This window comes from Dysidea avara, chromosome 12, assembly GCF_963678975.1.
Source record: "Dysidea avara chromosome 12, odDysAvar1.4, whole genome shotgun sequence".
Classification (NCBI taxonomy): Eukaryota; Metazoa; Porifera; class Demospongiae; order Dictyoceratida; family Dysideidae; genus Dysidea; species Dysidea avara.
In genome coordinates this window covers 13,245,978-13,263,291 of record NC_089283.1, presented here as the reverse complement: position 1 = coordinate 13,263,291, position 17,314 = coordinate 13,245,978, and the positions used below count along the sequence as shown (strand labels likewise).

The 17,314-nt window shown below is 33.3% G+C and overlaps 1 protein-coding gene across 1 annotated transcript; it reads left to right on the top strand.

The window, feature by feature from the left end:
- The first annotated feature begins 14,686 nt into the window (after window positions 1-14,686).
- On the top strand, window positions 14,687-15,501 carry LOC136239847 (uncharacterized). Its single transcript, XM_066030598.1, has 3 exons — window positions 14,687-14,893; window positions 15,014-15,226; window positions 15,278-15,501. Exons 1-3 carry the CDS (start codon window positions 14,687-14,689, stop codon window positions 15,485-15,487), a joined length of 630 nt encoding a protein of 209 aa, XP_065886670.1. The 3' UTR covers window positions 15,488-15,501.
- Window positions 15,502-17,314: the final 1,813 nt, after the last annotated feature.

Sequence of the window (17,314 nt, the reverse complement as noted above, 5' to 3'; positions counted from 1 at the left end):
CAAGTGTTGATTTTTAGTGACTGAGTGAAGCCAGATCATATGGTTAATAGAGCTTGATGCATGATACAGGAAAGAGATAACAGGATGTTATATATGGAAGTTACTTCTACAAAGACAACCACTATGCCGATCAGTAAGGTGCTACATAAACAAACAGCATAAGAAACCAGCATTTACATGCAGAAATCAGAAATCTTACTGGGGTATAAGCATAGCACTCATATAGCATATTTACATACACTTGTCCTCAGCTTCACCTTTAATAGAAATAATCGTAAGACAGAATAAGGAACACTGCAAATAGATTTACTTACATTATAATGGTGGCTGTAGGTTGCTTTAATATTTTGACAACTCACTCATTTCATCTGAGTAAAAGGGTTCCTGCCCTATGGCATCTTAATAAAGTATGACCTTTATCCTACTGAGAGACAGATTGAGTCAACACTTCTGAAAGAACGTTGGCAGCTCCTCCAATCAGGCGTAAAACGTAAATCCATCAAGATCAAGGGACCAAATATTTATAGCTGGAAAACTTCATGCCAGAGTGGCAAATGGTACGTTACTCAAAGAAAAACCCCACCTACAGACCAACTTACATCAGCCACACAAACTCAATCTAACCTTGGCTCCAATTTCTGTCCTGAAGCTAGGAGCTCTCAGTGACTAGCCAACAACAATAACAACAAAGCACCCAGACAACATGGATCCAACACACTCTCCTGTTACTTTTGGAATGCACGAAATATCTACAATCAATTGACATCTCTTTAAACCTTTGTACATGTCCACAACGTTGACATCATTTGTATAACTGAAACCTGGCTTAAAGATTTCATTTTTTTACAATGAGCTTCTACCCCCAAACTATACCATCTACAGAAACAACCGCAATGGAAGAGGTGGGGGTGTGCTGCTGGCAGTCAAGAACCATATTTCCTCCAACCTGATCCTCTCACCTAAAGATGCTAAAATGTTGTTCATTTCAATATCTACACATAGAAAACATGCCTTCATCCTAGCTGATTCATATACCGTATATGCTAGACCAATAATTGTTTAAATACAAAAATGAAGAAGTGCTTTGATCTGTGATGCTATTCACTGCACAGGCATGAAGTCAGATTGTATGTAGTTATCACACAAACCAAAAGTGTCATTGTATTGTATAACTAACAGTGTGTAGCTGAAGGCAAGTATCTATGTATATTCTCACATATAACCTACAATATAAAGTCATTGCTGCAATAATAAGATAATTGTGATGTAATGGTGTGGAATGTATGTAATCAGTAATCATTACTGTCGCATACCTGCATGAACAGTACATATGTATGATTAGAAATGTGCACATTCAACTTCTGTCTCAGAATCAGCAGATACTACCTGAGAGATCAAAATATAACTGAGGAAGATGCAGTCATTTAGTCAACTTATTCCTGTACAGTACATTGTTTCTATAATTTTTGCATGAACAGTTTTTTTGCAAGTTATTCAGACAGGGATTAATTGCACTAGTAGCTGCTATATCAATATTAAAATTGCCACTTTTACTGGTAAAAGGTCAACAAGAACAAAATTAAAGCTTTTTGAATTTTGTACAATTGGAGTGGAAAACCTTCTATGCCGTAATATAGGGATTTGAGCCTCCTTATTAATTGTATCTAATATATAGTACACTCAAGTTTATAATTCAAGATACTGTAACAGGGAAAGTTTCTTATTAAGCAGAATTGCAATATTTAACATACATGTATGATAGATGTAAGTAATGCCAGGGCAATGGTACAGTACTTAGTTATGCCAAGTATGTATGATAAAATTTATTGGATGGTTACTAATTATATAGTGACTAGTAAACCTAATTTCTGAAATGAAATGTTAAGGATTCCATATTGAAGTTGATTCTCATAAGTTAGCTATTGTATGTTAGCTTGTAATGCAACATATCTATTATTTATTAAATTTACTGAGATTGTTTGATCTTGTATATACAATTTTTTAGTTAGTAGTAACAATAATAATAGCACTGCTGGAATTTGTAAATTACAATAATAAATTAATTGCTAGAAAATTTGGCACATGATTAGGCTGCACAAGAGTTTTAATTAAATTAGCTATCATAATTCTTAACATTGATCAAGATTGCATAGTATATTATGATCATTTGTATTGACCCATCTCTTGATCCATATTAATCAAGATTGCATAGTATATTATGATCATTTGTATTGACCCATCTCTTGATACTGCAATAACAGTCACTGCGTTGTCAACATAGTAATGGCATGGTTTAAGTACTGGGTACATACTGCTAACAGTTGTTATAATGATTAACACAGCATATTGTACATGAGTGTGTCAGGCTTGCAGATTTGTTGATTGTGTAGATGAAGACTGACACTTGCAATTTAGATCTATATCAAGTAGCTATATAGCTATAGCCGGCTACATCTACTTTATTTGTGTGGTTGGAAAATGCCGTAACCAATGATACATAATCAGTGATCTGATAACGAGTATATTTTGATATCATGGAGTTAATTTTCATGACATTAATGAAATGCTTCCATAGCAACAATGTGCTTTGGGGATGCCCCACCCTTCTGAGAAAACCATCTGATTTCTATAGGCAGACTCAGTTGGTTTAATTATGACAGATTACAAGTATTTACCTGTAATTACTATCAGTGATCTATATAAACAGATGCCATTCATGGAACAACTTATTTACATAAATTAAGGATGAAAATAATAATATGGCACTCAACATATAAAAATTTGAAAACGTTTAAAAATAATGAAATTATCAGGGATACCAAAATCGTGAAGAATCTTATTCTACTCACAAAGCTTCCTAAAATCAGACAAAGTGTAGCTAGTATCTATCATATCATGTTTACATTCAAGTATCAGCACCAAATGCATATAAATCAACTACATACATAAATGTTATAACCCTAAAAGCATTTTTTTATTAAAGCATCAAATTTTATGTAAATTGAGTGATCTGCATTATGAAGCAGTATTGTCGCATGTATATGAAGTCACAGCAAAATCTACCGACGCATACAGATCTGCAAATTGGCTATAGGGTGTTGTTTTCTGAACAATTTTACAAATGCCTTAAAGGCTGTTTAACACAGTACAGTTGGTGTATAGAATGCAATAGAATGCACAAAATTAAAAAGCTAGTACACAGAAATATTTGGAATTTTCAACTAGAGTAGGGACCATAGCACATCGATAAAAGTACTGAAATTTGTTTCTGTACTTTTTATCGATGTGCTATGGTCCCTACTCTAGTTGAAATTCCAAATTTTTCTGTGTGCTTGTTTGTTAACTTTTTTTTGTAAGTAATTATTATGACTGGTGAACCCTACAGACCTTCAGCACTTGTGCTGTAAAGCATTATTAAATTAAGAAACCCATGCATACCACATCTGAAATGGTGCCGCTCTGTACTTTTATCGATGTGCTATGGTCCCTACTCTAGTTGAAAATTCCAAATTTTTCTGTGTGCTTGTTTGTTAACTTTTTTTTGTAAGTAATTATTATGACTGGTGAACCCTACAGACCTTCAGCACTTGTGCTGTAAAGCATTATTAAATTAAGAAACCCATGCATACCACATCTGAAATGGTGCCGCGCATCCCAATCATTGTCTGAAAAGTGAAGCATCCATTACGGTTTGTTGTCAGCTATGTTCAACCAGTTACACAGCATTTTAAATCAGGAACTGTTCGAAAAACACCTCTGTAATCCATGCATACCGAAATAATGAAATGGTGCTGTGTGCCCCAGTTATATCAATTATCATATGAAAATGAAGTATCCATTATTATGCTTCGCTGTTGGCTATGTTCAACCCGTTACACAGCAGTACAATTTAAGAACTGTTTGAAAAGCACCTCTGCTATCAAAATATCCACTATGGCAAATACAGACGATTTCCATTATGAAGGGAAGCCATCATGTGTTATTGCCAAATCAACACTTTTTGCTGTCAGCAAAGATGAATGGGACACAAAGGAGGATACTGGTAAGTCCATGAAGAATGCGTTGTATGTACTGCAATATGCCAAAAGGAACCTGTTGGGCCAAAGCAATGTCAAACAATGAAAAAATCAAGCCCATAGCCTTAGCCGTTATTGAGTTACGCTTGTCTGAAGGCATCAGGCAGTCATGCAGTAGAAAATTCTGCTAAATAATTTTTTTTAATTCTGTAGCAACTTGTTGAAAGTGTATCTAAAAGCTTGTTTGGGCTTAGTTTTACCTAACCAATACTGCCTCATTGTCGTCAGGGGAAATTGAGGTTGTTTTTTTGGGTAATATTATTTTGTAGGCTATGCCTACTCCTTTGTAGTCCTTACTATATACAGTATTATCATACTGTGTACTGTATGATTATGTTGCCTACAATCTAAGCACCAATGTATTGTTTCCTTGTCATTGAGTGTTGTCTATCTATAGGCAGTGTATGGTATGTTGTGGTCACATACCAACTCTATGTATGGCTTCTGTCACCTAATCAAAAAGTGAACACAAGGTCGTGCAGCCAGTGGTAGGCAACAACACTGCTGCTACTGCATGTAGCTACTAGTGCAAAAATAACTTTAAAACTAAAACTTGCAAGTAAGTTAAAGATTGCTGAAGAAAAACAAAAGAAAGAAGAGTCAAACAAGTCAACAATGTAAAATTGTTCTAGAATTACATTGGAGCATGTAAACCTAGTAGATATAACTGCTGGAGTTGTCACACACAGATCTCAATGAATATGATACATACTGTATGTAGAAATTACATCATTATGTCATCATTACAACACTAATCCATTATCAACCATAGTTACACCAAACCAAAGAAAATTAACACTTGTACCACACAGCTTTGGCTTTCCAGTCAAATATTTCAACCATTTTAGTTTTATGGTTGTGAACCTGGGAAAGAACAATTAAATAGCTAGCTATATATCTTACAAACTTTTGTCTGGTCATCTCCAAACTGCTGATTCCCTCAAAGGAGAATCCCTAGAATGAACACTGACATTAAGACTCACAATTTTTAATATATAGTTACACATGCATAATCACACAGTTGGAACTTATATACACATGATATTACAAGAAGTGATGTATCAATACTATTATCCCAGTGAAGCTATACATGAAAGACATTACAGGATGTTACATAATTATGGAAGTTATACTGCTACAAAGATAATCACTATTCCAAACAATAAGGTAATTGTATAGTGCTTAAAGCAACATAAGAAACTAGTTATATAGAGAAGACAGAAATCATAATGACCTACCATCATATGTCACACTAGCTTTATTATTTTTATTTGCTGATGACACTAAATGTTTTAAGATCGTATCAAAACTACTGACGTTATCTCTCTACAAAATGCACTTAACCAAGCACTTAACTGGAGCAATACAAATGACCTAATTTCAATGAATCTAAGTTTCTCCACATTCACTTTGGAAAGGATTGTAGTTCACACAACTTCACCGTAAATAGAACACCCATTGTAAGATCCAACTGTGTAAAAGATCTAGGAGTTCACATATCATCATCTGTAAAATCCTCAACCCATTGTGAAATCATTGCTTCCAATGCCTACAAAACTTTAGGATTGATCCGAAGGACCTTCTCAACGCATTCTACCATAGCCAAAAAACTACTATATCTCACACTAGTATGATCACCACTGACATACTGTAGCCAATTATGGAGACCTTACTTACTAAAAGACATCTCTATCCTGAAAAGAATTCAAAGGAGGGCAACGAAGTACATATTAAATGACTACCACTCACCTATAAAACTAGACTAATACAACGTGATCTACTTCCTTTAATTTATCAATGCAAACTGAGTGATTTACTTTATTTCATGAAATCCTACAAAACTTGTAACCTATACCCCCACTTCGACATTAGCAACTACATATCAATGAAAGCATCAATATCCACAAGATCATCAAGTTAGTCCATCGTATTTCCACAACCAATTTGAACCATCAGTTTTATTTTTGCTAGTTACTAAGATTATGGAACTCTCTACCCTAGATCTACCTTATGTGACAATAAAAAAGTAACTCACCTTATTTTTATGGCATCACTTTAAAAAAAATTTTAACTCCAATAATACTTGTACAGTTATTTTTTGCTGTCCCTGTTCTTTCTGTACAAACAACACACATGCTACCCCTTTTACCTGTATATGTAACTAGGTAGTATATTTTAATAAGGTAGTTAGTGTTTGTAATTTAGCTACTGACAGCTCCTACCTTTAGCTATCAGCCACCCTATTCTAATCACCTATCATATCTAGTAATCAACTATATTTGTACATGTACGATGTGGTTGTAAAACTAAATAGTACCAGTATATTGTTTCCATGCAATTGAGTGTACTATGTACTATACAGCTTTGATCTGTCTAACTTTAGGCAGTGTATGGTATGTTGTGGTCACCAACTAGCTTCTGGTACCATATGTAGTTTGGATAAAAAGTGATTGTTAAAAGTCAAGCAGTCAGTAGTATATAGCAACAACTTCACAGCTCTTGTGTAATTTAAAATAAAATATGTACTAGAAATAGATCAGACATCACTGAACTAGAGTCAAGAAAGACATCATGTTAAACCATTCCAGAACTACAATGGATGATGTCAAAAGTCTAACACTTGAATTTGGCACACACACAGACCTCTATTAAGACTCCTTTCTCCAACTTTTCAAACACATCTTAAGTAGCTAAAGTCTTTGAGCAGGCTGTAGGACCAGGTGTCCTACAGACCTTCAGCACTTGTACTGTAAAGCATTAATAATAAGACTCAATGGATATGGTAAATACGTAGTATCATTGCATATCATCATTACAACACTCATAGGTCTATATACATAATAAATTCCTTGTTATAAACTTTCAATTATTTCATATATAATGAGTAGCATGACTACTATATTATTATTCATTTGAAACAAGTTGTTCTACGAATAATATTTATGGTATCTGTTTATTTAGATCACTGCTAGTAATTACAGGTGAATACTTGTAAGGTTTCATAAATTAATTGCAGTGTAACTGCAAGCCTATATCTAATATATAAATCAGATGGATTTTCTCAGGTGTGTAAAGCAATTATTGTGCCCAAATCACATTGTCACAGTGCCATGGAAGCATTTCATAACATGTTAATGTCATGAAAGTTAACTCCATGACATCAAAATACACTCATAATCAGATCACTGATTATAAGATGTAGCTATAGCAACACAAAATGTTGTAGCAAGATAAGTGTCAGTCTTCATCTACACAACCAACAAGTCTGCAAGCCTGACACACTCGTGAACAATCGGTTGTGTAAATCCTTAATAAGAACTGTTGACAGTATACCCAGTATTCAAACGAATTACTATATGCAGAGAATGCAGTGACTGTGTTATTGCAGGATTGAGAGATGAGTCAATACAAGTGTTTGTAATATATTATGCACTCTATATCAATATTAATGATTATGTTAGCTAATTTAATTAAAACTCCTATGCAGCATAATCATGTGCCAAATTTTCCAGCAATAATTTGCCAATTAATTCATCATTATATTTCAGTAGTTCTATTATTATACAAGATCAAGCAACATCTGTACATTTAATGAATATGGTATGTTGCACTACAAGCTAGCATACAATAGCTAACTTTCCGTAATTTGCTTTTTTTTTCATTGTAAAATAATTTTCATATGCAAAACTTGTACGAAAATTTTACATATGATCGAACTACTTTAATAGACATTCACTAGTTTTGAAAACGGCATACAAACTTTTAGATTCAATCTCAAAAGTGTTTAGTATGTAAAATTTTCCCAGGTTAAAAATTGCATGCACAACCTTAAAATGCTCCCAGATTCAGTATCAGATCATTTAATTTTAAAAGGTCTTCTAGGGTACATATACAACAAGAACCCAAGTTTACCCAGTTTCTTAAACAGCATGCTTAACTATCAAAAATGTCCTCTCAGAGAGTGTAATTTTGTAAAATATTCTAAACCAAAATGACATGCACAGCCAGCAAATTACTGCCAGAGAAAGCCTAATATTAAAAAAAATCCATAACTATATATGAAAAGACTCTAATACTTCAATTTGAAATAGCCTGTAAGTTTCTTGGAAGACATCTACCCATGCAGTCAGTATCATATATGCAATGATAGTCAATACAATATCTCAGTGATCTCACACAAATTGTTTATTCACCAGATTCAACAAATGCAGTGCACTACTAATAGAATAATTGCATGCATGAGGTACACATGGTTGTCCTAGATATTACAGCATTATGTCATCACTATGCATCATGCTCTACCAACCATAAGATTTGGCTTTACCCAATCTGCACAAAAATCAAAATCAACACTCATGACACAACCTTAAATGACTAACCAGTTCACAACTATTTCAACTGTTTTACATATATTGAACTTGGACAACTGTATTATGTAGACTTTCAGGAACCTGGTCACCCCCAAAATTCCTGATCCCCCTCAAGGAGAAATCCTAGAATAAACACTGCTTGAATTATTGTAGCTAGATATATCTTACAGACATTCATCTAGTCACTCCCCAAATTCCTGATTCCCACTCAAAGGAGAATTCCTAGAATGAATTATGGAACTCACAATTTTACACATGCACAATCACACAGCTAGAACTTGTATACATGTGATAGTACAAGAAGTGAATACTGTTATTCCAGTGAAGCTATACATGAAAAGACATAACAGGGTGTTATATATGACAGACAGTTATACTGCTACAAAGATAACCTCTATGCCAATGCTTAAAGGAAGGTGCTATATAAATAAGCCATACAGTTACATACAGAAGTCAGAAATCTTAGTGGGACATAAGCCAGTAATGTGCTGTAAGTTATACACTTGTCCTCAGCTTCACCTTAAGTTTTATAATTTCTGTGATATATTAAATATTCTGTAACTCTATAACTAGCAAACAACTATGTGCATTCAGACAATTATGGTAACACTTTACTTAGAGCAGTAAAGTAACTACTCTAATAGAACAATCAAGTAACTACTCTAATAGAGCAATCAAAGTTCAGTCACAACTTTTGTTCTAAAAATAGCTATAATATAATATTAATTAGATTTGTTAATTTTATAGTAGCCTAAAATATCTGATCTTGGAGTTTCTAAAATGCAAACATTTCTGGATAAATGTCCTCAAATGTGATTTACTATTCAGTTATGTTAGATTCACTTTCCAGAAACTCGACCCGTTTTAAAAATCCTAGATCTGCCACTTGGATGAAGGATCTAAATATTGTTATTGTTATTAGTGCTTTACAGTGACCAGCACTGAAGGTCTGAATATATATCAGTAACTTATTTATCACAAATCCCATAATTTATTTGAAGTTACTGATATTCTATATTGCTGAGGACAATTATATATCAATTATATATTATTTGAAACACTTCAATGCTGTCACTTTGGTGAGTGTATATACATGACTTTTAGTATTTAAAATGACATTTTGTGACTTCTAAAGGAGACCATGCATGCATACATCCCAATGACTCACAATAAGACTGCTCTGTTATCATATACATTTGTATATGTATATCACTATTTTAAAATAGAGACTTTATTTAACTATAATATAATTGAAGTCATTTCTAGGTCGCCATCTGATTTTGCATGCAACTTCAGTTTATAAGCTTTAGAAATAGTACTCTATTTTACAGCCTGGTTGTTTCGGTATAGATGTGTCAGTTCTGTTTTCATTAGCAGGCCACAAATAGACTTGGCTCAACATATATAATATATCTAATCAAAAACAGCCAAGCTGTAAAAAATGGCGCAGCCTCCAGAAAAGCCAGGGTGAAAAAAGATGTGATATCCAAGGTGGTGGCCAAGAAATGGCTATGATGGTATGTAGGTTAATGGCAAAAAATTTAATAATGGAAAAGTTGAGTGGTATGATATACCACTTAATGTATTAACAACAAATGTAATAATGACCAGTGTACCAATTGATCATCTCACCCTTACCATAGTAGACTTACTGAAATTAGTCAATTCAACATCCTAAGTGAACAGTTACATTGACCGATTTAGCTCAGATGCCTACCCCACCTTTAGATGGTCATTTTAACCAAAATTTCTGTAGTCCAAATTTACCCATGGAGGTTGAATTGATCCATTTGAATTTACTTGTATGCTACAACTATCAATACTATGATATAGCTGGTATATGCCCTACTACGATTCTGTCTTCTGTATATAACTGGTTTCTTATGTTGCTTTAAGCACTATTTAATCACCTTACTGGTTGGAATAGTGATTATCTTTGTAGCAGTATAACTTCTATAATTATGTAACATCCTGTTATGTCTTTCATGTATAGCTTCACTGGGATAACAATATTGATACATCACTTCTTGTACTATCACGTGTATATAAATTCTAACTGTGATTATGCTGTATATATTAAAAATTGTGAGTTTTAATGTCAGTGTTCATTCTAGGGATTCTCCTTTGAGGGGAATCAGGAGTTTGGAGATGATCATGACCAGACAAAAGTCTGTAAGATATATAGCTAGCTATTTAATTGTTCTTTCCCAAGTTCACAACCATAAAACTAAAATGGTTGAAATATTTGACTGGAAAGCCAAAGCTGTGTGGTACAACTGTTAATTTTGGTGTAACTATGGTTAATAATGCATGAGTGTTGTAATGATGACATAATGATGTAATTTCTACATACAGTATGTATCATATTTATTGAGATCTGTGTGTGACAACTCCAGCAGTATAGGTTTACATGTTCCACTGTAGTTCTAGAACAATTTTATATACATTATTGACTTGTTTGACTCTTCTTTCTTTTGTTTTTCAACAACCTTTAACTTATTTTCGTGTTTTAATTTTAAAGCTATTTTCTGCACTAGTAAAGTAGTACATGCCATACATAGCAACAGTGTTGTTGTCTACTACTGGCTGCATGACTTTGTGATAACTTTTTGATCAGGCTACAGAAGCCATACATACTGTTAGTATGTGACCACAATATACCATACACTGCCTATAGATAGACAACACTCAATGGCAAGGAAACAATTCACTGGTGCTGGTAAACTTGTAGACAACGTAATAATTATCAATTATGTACATTGTATTGCATTCTATACACCAACTGTATTGTGTTAAACAGCCTTTAAGGTATTTGCAAAATAGTTCAGAAAAGAATACCCTATAGCTAGCTAAATCTAAATTGCAGATCTGTGTGCCTCAGTAGATTTTGCTGTGACTCCATATGCATGTGACAATATTGCTTTAGTAAAGTTCATAATACAGCAATGATCACTCAATTTAGCTACGTAAAATTGGATGCTTTAATGCTTTTAGGGTAACAGTTATGTATGTAGTTGATTTATATGCATTTGGTGCTGGTACTTGAATGTAAACATGATAAGATAGATACTAGCTACACTATTATACTTCAGTTGTCTGATTTTAGGGAGCTTTGAAGTACAATCACAATTTTGGTATCCCTGTTATGAACCATAGGTTCATTATTTTTTAAATTTTATTGAGTACTATGATTATTTATTATTCATCCTTAACTTATGTAAATAAGTTGTTCTATGAATGGCATCTGTTCATATAGACCACGAGGATTTGTAAATACTTGTAACCTTGCATAATTAACCAACTGCAAGTCTGCCTATATAAATCAGATAGTTTTTCTCAGAAGGGTGGGACAAAATTATTGTGCCCTTAAAGCACATGGTTGTTATGGAAGCATTTCATGAAAATCAACTCCATGACATCAAAATACACTCGTAATCAGATCACTAATTATGTATCATTGGCTACTGCATTTTCCAACCACACACATAAAGTAGATGTAGCCGGCTATAGTTAGCTACTTGATATAGATCTACTAATATTTAACTTACAAGTGTCAGTCTTCATCTACACTATCAACAAGTCTGCAAGCCTGACACACTCATGTACAATGTGTTGTGTAAATCATTATAACAACTTTTAGCAGTATGTACCCAGTATTCAAACCAATTACTATGTTGACAATGCAGTGACTGTGTTATTGCAGGATCGAGAGATGGGTCAATACAAGTGATTGTAATAATATATTATGCACTCTTGATCAATGCTAATAATTATGTTGGCTAATGTAATTAAAACTCCTGTGCAGCATAATTATGTGCCAAATTTTCTAGCAATTTATTATTTACAAATTTCAGTAGTGCTTTTATTATTGTTAGTAAAATTGTGTACAAGATCAAACAGTCTCAGCAAATTTAATAAATATGATATGTTGCATTACAAGCTAACATACAATAGCTAACTTATGAGAATCAATTTCAATATGGAATCCTTAACATTTCATTTCAAAAATTAGGTTTACTGGTCACTATGTAATTAGTAACCATCCAATAAATTTTATCATACATACTTGGCATAACTAGGTATACTGTACCATTGCCCTGGCATTACATACATCTATTACATATATAAGTTAAATATCACCATTCTGTTTCAACAGGAAACTTTCCCTGTTACAGTATCTTGAATTATAAATTTGAGTGTATATATTAGATACAATTAACAAGGAGGCTCAAATCCCTATATTACGGCATAGAAGGTTTTCCACTCCAATTGTACAAAATTCAAAAACCACCTTTTACTAGTACAAGTGGCAATCAAGTAAAAGTGGCAATTGTAATATTGATATAGCAGCTACTAGTGCAATTAATCCCTGTATGAGTAACTTGCAAAAAAAATTGTTCATGCAAAAATTATAGAAACAATGTACAGTACAGGAACAAATTGACTAAATGACTGCATCTTCCTCAGTTATATTTTGATCTCTCAGGTAGTATCTGCTGAAGTTGAATGTGCACATTTAAACAGAATTTCTGATCATACATACGTATTGTTCATGCAGATATGCGACAGTAATGATTACTGATTACATGCATCCCACACCATTACATCACATTTACCTTATTATTGCAGCAATGACTTTATATTGTGAGTTATATGTGAGAATATACATTAATATACTAGATAATTGCCTTCAACTACACTCTGTTACTTATACAATACAATGACACTTTTGGTTTGTTTGATAACTACGTACAATCTGACTTTATGCCTGTGCAGTGAATAGCATCACAGATCAAAGCACTTCTTCACTTTTTGTATTAATTTAAAGAAATATTGATCTAGCATAAACAGTATATGAATCAGCTAGGATGGAGGCATGTAACTTTATTGAACAAGAAATAGCAATTCAATTCTATCTACAAAAGTTAGACTAAGTAACAATTTGATTATGCTAGGGAATATAAAATGTCAAAGTTAGACAGTGGTCTATGGACATGCACTGGAGTATATAGGAGTTTCCTCAGTTAATGTTAAAACTCTGTCCCCAACATTTGGATTGTCTATTATGATGGGCTACCTGCATCTGATCTATCATATAACACGTACCTCACTACATGTCAACAAATACTTTAAGCTCATATAATAATACATACTTGTTACCTCAATAACCACAACAGACACATTGGCACATACAGCACAAAAAATTTTGTTTCCTGGTATTTCTTGATAAAGAATCCAAAAAGAGTCTGCATATTTCTGTGAGATATCATGAAATTTAATCCTTGAATGTGTGACAATTAAACCTCCATTAGGTTTATTAGGCATTTTCTATACATATTTAAGAAATTCTGTTGCAATATTTCTTAACTAGTTGTACCTGCACTTGTTACTAAAACCATTGTTGCCACTATTGTGTGAAAATGCTGTATGCATTTCAAAAGTTACAATTTATGAAGGAGTAATCACATCATTACATATTGACACGATTAAGTATACAATACGCATAGCTACTGTTTAAACCAATTTCTGTTGTAAAATTTCTTAATGACAAAACATGAGAGAATTTATATAATTTTTTTAATTAGTCACTATATCGCACTAGGCATCCACAAATTTTCAGAATAATCATTTAAAAGATTTGAATTAGGAGACCTTCAATATGTTGACCAAAGGATAAAAATCATGTCTATATCATACACATGTTACAGAACAAGTAACTAAGGATTCAATCAGGCACAAATTGTAACTAATCAATGCTCTTTAGACGATACTGATGTTCAGTCTTGTTTGGAGTTTCTTACTTAAATTTGTACAGGGAAATATAACAAGGTATACGATACACTGTAAAATTGGAAGGTGAATGTCATACAAAATGGCTATTATGCATGGCTCCCATGGCAATTTTGTATGATATTCATACTTCGGAATTTACAGTGTATGTAAAGCCCCCATGGTGACTATGAAGTATCTCTGAAGCTAAACCATAATGCAATCATTGCCAGAGAAAAAATGTCCTTGTGATTATATCAAATGTTAACGTTAACACCTTAAAATTTCCTGACTATAATACACACAGAAATGGAAACATCATTTCAAAGTAGCAAACTATCTAAACATTTCAAATGAAGGAACACCTAGCCAATATATTTCTCAACACTATAAAAGCATTTCACGTTCATGCTCCCTTCACTTCAAAACAATCATTGGTTATTGGTGACTAAGTTGACAAAAAATATTGCAATGAAGATCTCAATAGTTCTTGGATGTTTCCTGATCATTAGTTATTTGCAGTGCTCCAGTTGGGCTGCCCCTACTGCAAACTTGTACATTGATCAATCATCTGCTTCAAATGTTACTAAACGAAATGCGGATGTCATAAATAACTTGTTTAATTTATATACTTGTCGTATCAACAGAGTATCTCAACTAGTTCGAAATATACTTGCAGTAAGCCAATTAGCTATTGTCATTGCTGTCACACACATACTCAAACAGTTAATAAAATTAATGAAGGACAGCATGACAGCATAATTATAATCATAAAGTAATGTACATGTTTTATTACAGCCCATGACTAGAGAACGATGTGATAGTGATCCGCTACCTGAACTTCCACTTGCTCTTCATCAACGTTATCACCAACTGGCTGCTCCACAGTGTTCTAATGCTACTAATATATTAGTGTACAGTAGTAAATTGCTTCGCTATACATACGATGCTCAAGTGCGAGACATTAGGTGTCATCTTGACCATGCAATGTCTCGTCTTGATACAATTCAAGTGAGTCAAATTTAATGTGTGAGTTACATGTGCTTATTATTTCTCACACAGTTACACTTGGGAGGATCACATTGCCCAACTTTTGATTATAATGAATGTATGCAAATATATCATCAATGGGATTGGGTGTATCATACTCCAGAAAGCATGTACTGTATTCTCACCTCACTAAACCATCATCTTAATACATTCCTAATGAGAGAAGCTACTAGTGCAAATCCTGGACCAATAAGTTGTAATATTGGACAGTGCTCAACCTAGTGATGTACATTTACTCAGCAAATTCTATGACTGTTTATACAATTATTTATATCTATTATAATATATTATAATATATTATATGTAATAATTTAGTATCACTGAAGATGAATTTAAAGACATTACAATAAACAACACAACAAAAGTAATTATACAAATGCGATCACATTAATTTGTACATGTTATTGGTTATAGCAAATTACTGCATTCGTTTTGGGATAGGGACAATTATGCTGTGAAATTAGCCTATTATCTCATTGAAGAGTGCCCAACCTTAATTAATAATGTGCCTTCAAACTCAAATTATGCTCAAGAGCTGGCTGTTTTATTAGAGGATAAGTATCTTTGGGTGTACAGCTCTTTAATTGCAAGTTTAACTCGGGATAGTTAATACTATGACGTGCACCAAACAGGGCTGTAATTTGGTAGCAAAATTGAAGTAGGAAGATGCTCTTTCTAGTCTATGGTTATGCTCAAACAACATATATTTATATATGTTGACACAAGTTTACTTGTGGCCTGCTAATGAAAACAGACCTGACACATCTATACCAAAACAACCAGGCTGTAAAATAGAGTGCTGTTTCTAAAGTTTATAAACAGAAGTTGCAAAATCATATGGCACCTAGAAATGACTGCAATTATATTATCGTTAAAATAAAGTCTCTATTTTTAAAATAATGGTGCATATACAAATATATATGATAACAGAGCAGTCTTATTGTGAGTCATTGTGATGTATGATGAATGCATGGATTGCATGCATGGTCTCCTTTAGAAGTCACAAAATTTCATTTTTAAAAACTAAAAGTCATGTATATACACTCACCAAAGTGACAACATTGACGTATTTCAAATAATATAATTGTCCTCAGCAATATAAAATATCAGTAACTTCAAAGTATGATATTTATGATGAATAAGTTACTGATATTTAGATCCTTCATCCTAGTGGCAGATCTAGGATTTTTAAAAGGGGTTGAGTTTCTGGAAAATGAATCTAATATAACTGAATAGTAAAACACATCTAAGCACATTTGCACTCTGCGATCAGATATTAGGCTACTCTAAGTAAAGTGTTACCATTAGCCTGAATACACATAGTTGTTTGATAGTTTTAGAGTTATAGAATTTTAATATATCACAGAAATTACAAAGCTTAAGGTGAAGCTGAGGAGATGCTGAGGACAAGTACATGTCAATAACTAGCTATATAATAACATACAGCACATAACTGGCTTATGCCCCACTAAGATTTCTGACTTCTGTATGTAACTGCATGGCTTATTTATATAGCACCTTCCTATAAGCATTGGCATATAGGTTACCTTTGTAGCAGTAAAACTGCCATATATAGCATCCTGTTATGTCTTTCATATTCACTGGGATAACAGTATTGGCACATTACTTCTTGTACTATCACGTGCATATAAGTTCTAACTGTGTGATTGTGCATGTGTAACTATTTAGAATTGTGAGTTCTATTATTCATTCTAGGAATTTTCTTTTGAGTGGGAGTCAGGAATTTGGGGAGTGACTAGATGAAGGTCTGTAAGATACAGCTACGTAGCTACACTAGTTATATCCTTTCTCAAGTTCACATGGTTGAAATAGTTGACTGGAAATTGAAAGCCAAGGACTTGTCACTATAATAGTGTTGAGTTTCTGTGATTGGATACAGCCAGATCATATGGTTTATGCATGACTGCTCTAATAATGACATAATGTCTATGTATGCACCATACCCATTCAGTCTGAATATAGAGATATCTGTGTGTGAGAATTACTTCAAGAGTTAGGTTTTAATGAGTTTGACATGCTCCATCATAG